The 5,062-nt window shown below is 40.2% G+C and overlaps 1 protein-coding gene across 1 annotated transcript in view; it reads left to right on the forward strand.

Moving 5' to 3' along the window:
* Positions 1-5,062, forward strand: part of LOC107112016 (sine oculis-binding protein homolog) — a gene marked incomplete at both ends in the record, with an annotated part of 129,172 nt that overhangs the window by 60,174 nt on the left and 63,936 nt on the right. Inside the window, one exon of the mRNA XM_015413074.1 lies at positions 3,946-4,097. Coding sequence (XP_015268560.1) covers positions 3,946-4,097 — 152 coding nt within the window. The remainder of the gene's footprint in view (positions 1-3,945; positions 4,098-5,062) is intronic.

Below are 5,062 nucleotides of genomic sequence, written 5' to 3' on the forward strand. Positions count from 1 at the left end.
CACCCTTCCTCCAGTCTCCCTTCCCTTATATTGACCTCATGACAATGGCAATATCACCCAGCCTAATGAAGGGAGCTTTGACTCTTGGAAACTTATTCCCTGAAACTCTTGTTGGCCTCTAATCTGCTACTGGACTCAAATCTAACTGTCCCAGTATCACCAAGTAAGTGTCATGCAAAATGTAGATCTGAACATGGGTCTCCTCAATCCACACTGGTCTTCATGCCATTGGTCCATCTACTTCAGCATGGTCTGCTCTGATGCAGGTGATCTCTAGAGATTCAGACAGAGAAAGATCCTTTCCAACACCTGTTTCCTTAGACCTTCTCGGTTTAAACCTTTATCCTTTGGCACACAAAGCATGATTTCTCTACCATCAGTCTATCAGTGTCATCATTGTCTACTCAGACTGGCAGTGGTTCTCCAGGGTTTTATGTAGAGGATTTTGCCCATGCCATGCTGTGTTTCTGAGCCGTTGGGCCTGGCTAGGGGGGTTCTCAAGGGTTTCCAGGTCCCCCTAAATTTCTGGAGAACCCCTTCCTAAATCCCACATGGCTCCGCCTCCATAAATAGTGACAATGGCCTGTGACGTCACTGGCTCCTCCCTATGATGTCACTGGGCCTCGGTTCTTTTAAGGACCTGACACAGCAATGCCTCTGGCCCGGGAAATGGGAAAGTCTACGCCCTTGTGACTCAGGAAATATCTGGGGACTTCGAGGGTGGAGCCAGGATGTGGCATCACTTTCGTGATATCACTAGGGTTGTCAGCTGAGGCCAACAGGGCAGAAGGGAGTTTTGGCCATCACATTTAAGCATTCCTTTTAAAAGTATCCATTTTAAATGCTTTCCCTCCATTGGAAATAATGGAGGATAGGGGCACCTTCTTTTGGGCTCATAGAATTTGACCCCCCCCCAGTCAAATCTTTTTGAAACTTCGGGGGGGTTAGGAGAGGCACCACCAGCTATGCTGTAAATTCAGTGTACCTACCTAAAAAAACAGCCCCCCTAGAGCCCCAGATACCCATGGATCGATTCTCCATTATACCCTATGGGGACTGGTCTCCATAGAGTATAATGGAGTGTGGCTAGCAGCCATCTCCCCCCTTGCTTTCTGACAGCCCTGAAGTCGGGGAGGGGTGCCAAACCAGGGGATCCTCTGCCCCCAATTGGGGATTGGACCTGCAGTTCTCACTAGTTTTAGTGTTGCTGTGATTGTGCTGGATTACTGTTTGTCTTTTTTGGGATCTGCCTTCAGACCTCTTCTGTTTAATGTATAATATAAAGTTAAAAATAAATATAAATACATAGTGCAAAAAGATGTAAAGTGATAGTGCACTTTTCTATGAGAAACACCTAATTACAGTGTTAAGATGTCACTGGGGTAGGGTGCTTGATTGTATTCAAGTTTTCTTTGTTTAATTTAAACACTAGTTTAAAATTTTTGATTTTAATTAATATATTTTTTAAAAAAACTAATCCTTTATGGAATTTTTCTTATGGACCAACATGTCTATATGTGTTTTCTGATTTAACTGTGAGAGTCTTTTCAGAAGTATGCCCTAAACAGATTTTAATCTCTGCATGCCATTCTTGCAAGAGAACCCCTAACTCTGCCACCCTTAATTGCCAGAGTTTTTCTTCTGTTTCAAAAGACTCTGTCTGTTCTCATTTAAAGCTGAAATTCCCTCCCAAAACACCTACTTAGAGTAACCTCTACTGTCATTTCTTTGAAATCCTTCTTCAAATCCCCCTTTTCTGTGAAGTCATTGTGGTAAGCAGTGGGGTACCACAGGGATCAGTACTGGGTCTGATGCTTTTTAACTTGTTTATTAATGATTTGGAGTTGGGAGTAAGCAGTGAAGTGGTTAAATTTGCAGATGACACGAAGTTGTTCAGGGTGGTGAAAACCAGGGAGGATTATGAGGCACTCCAAAGGGATCTGTTGAGGATGGTCGAGTGGGCATCAACATGGCAAATGGGGTTCAATGTGGCCAAGTGCAAAGTGATGCACATTGGGGCCAAAAATCCTAACTATAAATACATGTCGATGGGGTCTGAACTGGCAGAGACTGACCAAGAGAGTCGTAGTAGATAACTCACTGAAAATGTCAAGACAGTGTGCGACTGCAATAAAAAAGGCCAACGCTATGCTGGGGATTATTAGGAAGGGAATTGAAAACAAATCAGCCAGTATTACAATGCTCCTGTATAAATCAATGGTGCGACCTCATTTGGAGTACTGTGTACAGTTCTGGTCACCACACTTCAAAAAGGATATTATAGCATTGGAAAAAGAGCAGAAAAGGGCAACTAGAATTATAAAAGGGTCAGAACACTTTCCCTATGAAGAAAGGTTAAAACGTTTGGGGCTCTTTAGCTTGGAGAAATGATGGCTGAGGTGTGACATGATCGAGGTTTACAATATTATGCATGGGATAGAGCAGGGCATTGGCGTGATCCAACATTGGCTTCTCTTATGTTCTTATGTTTAACCACTTAGTCTTCATCTCCGTGGTGCAGCAAATGTTTGTGTACCTGCATTTCATTACATTTAAATCACCATCCTCGCCTCTCTTATTCTTTCTTGTTCTTGTTGTTTGTTATCCTTCTCTGTTGTTTCCCCCAAAGTATGGATATTAAGTTACTTTGGGCAGGGCAGGGATCCCCCAAACCCATTGTAATAGTGGTACATCACTATCGTAATGGAAGTTGTAAACAGTGTTATTTGTATGAAAGAGAATGGTAAGTAAATGAGATCTCTACTTGTAACAGTAATGAAAATAATTTCTAGCACTATGACAATGGTAGTGTCAGTGGGGCAGCATATCCACAGCTCCTAATGGACCAAGGCTGAAGCAAGAGAGATGATTATATTGCTGTGTGTCCCTCCCAATATAAAGGTATGAAAATAATATTGTTACATGTGTGTTCCAGCTCAGAAATCAACAGAATGTAAGCAAAATTAAATGAAGTTAACAAGGTAACACAGCCTCCAAAGAATTAATTATTATTACACTGTTTTTAAAATCCCTGGAATAGCATTGGTGTGAAGGCCAAATTCTGTTGCTTGCATTTTTCATTATCATTATATTAAACAATGACCAGTAGGTAACCATGATTCTTGTACACCAATATTCCACACAGCAGCCACAAAATAATGAATGTGCTATTTACAAATGTTGCTTTTAAATGTTATTTTGAGAGATGCTTTTTTTAAAAAAAAATGTAAGTCCTGTTGATCAATTTAAGGCAAATCATATACTTTTATGTCTTTTGTTCCTCTGAAATTTCTGATCTTAAAAGCATGAATAGCTATGATAGTTGGGGTGGAAAACCAGGTAGTGAAAATACAAAATTTTAATTTCTGCAAGCACATTCAAATTAGAAGAATTTGCACATTTTTCTCCCACACATAACTTCTATCCTTTTTATGGCTCCATCTGTGATTCTATTCTATCATGAATAGACTTCCTGATGGCACCAGGTTTTTGGCCACTGTGTGACACAGAGTGTTGGACTGGATGGGCTTTTGGCTTCTTTTATGTTCTTGTGACCACAGCTTATAAAACCATTGTGACTTCAGTCAGCAATAATGTAGACTCTCCTGAGTGTTAAGTAATGGGAATATCCTTTGGTGTATGTTACTGATTTAATAAAATAACATTCAATGCTTTTTTAAAGATGATAAAAGCCTTGAGAACTTCAAGTGTATCAGATCATTTATAAAACCAATAATCATTTCCAGACAGTTAAGAAATGAAGCAGCCTGTCACCAGCTGCTTTAGAAACATGCAGATAAACACAACCATTCAAATATCTATTGCTGACAGAGAAGTAGATATGAGAAAGGAAGATGACTGAAATAGATATTTGAGATGGAGTGTATGGATGTTTGACAGGATACTCATTCTGGTATAAACACTGTTCTTGTTTTTTTGTTGCAGAAGACGATGTGTCAAATGTTCAAATAATGTGTGCCTGGTGCCAGAAAGTGGGAATCAAGCGCTATTCCCTGAGTATGGGGAGTGAAGTGAAATGCTTCTGTAGCGAGAAATGCTTTGCAGCTTGCAGAAGAGCATACTTCAAGAGAAACAAGGTAAGAGAATAGAAGCATAGGATAATTAGTTGAAGAAACAGCCAGTGTGTTATGGTCGTTAGTGTATTGATCTAGAACCAGAGAAACCTGGGTTCTAATCCCTATTCTAACATTAAGATCACCTTGGACCAGTCACCAGATTTTAGCTTAACCCACCTCACAGATTTGGTTGTGAGTAAAAAGGAGATCTATATACACTTCCCTGAACTCCTTGAAGGAAGCGCGGCATAAAAATGTAACAGAGCCACAGACTAAACATATATGGAACTTTGAGTCTAGTAGCCATTTAATATTAACAAACCTTCCCCCCCCCCATTTTCCCCGCTCTCCGTTCCTCAGAAATTTTATATTGGTATTGCCTATTTCCACAACTTTTACCAGTGGTGTTCTGTGAAGAAAAAATTATCATCAGGCTAGACTAGTAGTACTGTGACATATGAAATAAGAGCCACAAATACTCTAACTGTACCTATAGTTCTGAAAAAAATTATTGTTGAACGTTGGGTAATCTTAAAAAGAACTAATGTAGTAGGGAATAATGAATACAAATCTCATTTAGGGCTGATTCACACCTTTCAAAGTTCATACGGCAGACAGATGGCCAACAAGAGGACTTTGCTGGACTTCCATGCTGAGAATTCAGTTCATAGGTTCACACAGGCCCTAGTTGGATTGGGATCATGGTATATGAGAAGGGGACATGAGGAGGGGCCATGGCTCAGAGGTAGAGCATCTCCTTTACATGCAGAAAGTCCCAGATTAGATCTATGGCATATCCTGTTAAAAGGATCAGGTAGTAGGTGATGTGTCTGGGTGTATATTGTTAACCATTTCAGATATTTCAGTGTATTGTTTGAATACTGTAAGTGGTACTTAAAATATTCATTTTTCAGGGGCTAGTAAAAACTATGTAAAAATTGAAATGGAGTTATAATCATGGCCGGCTGCGAGCGCTCTCTGTGGGG

Source organism: Gekko japonicus, unplaced genomic scaffold (genome assembly GCF_001447785.1).
Source record: "Gekko japonicus isolate JY-2015 unplaced genomic scaffold, Gekko_japonicus_V1.1 scaffold3039, whole genome shotgun sequence".
NCBI classification, from domain to species: domain Eukaryota; kingdom Metazoa; phylum Chordata; class Lepidosauria; order Squamata; family Gekkonidae; genus Gekko; species Gekko japonicus.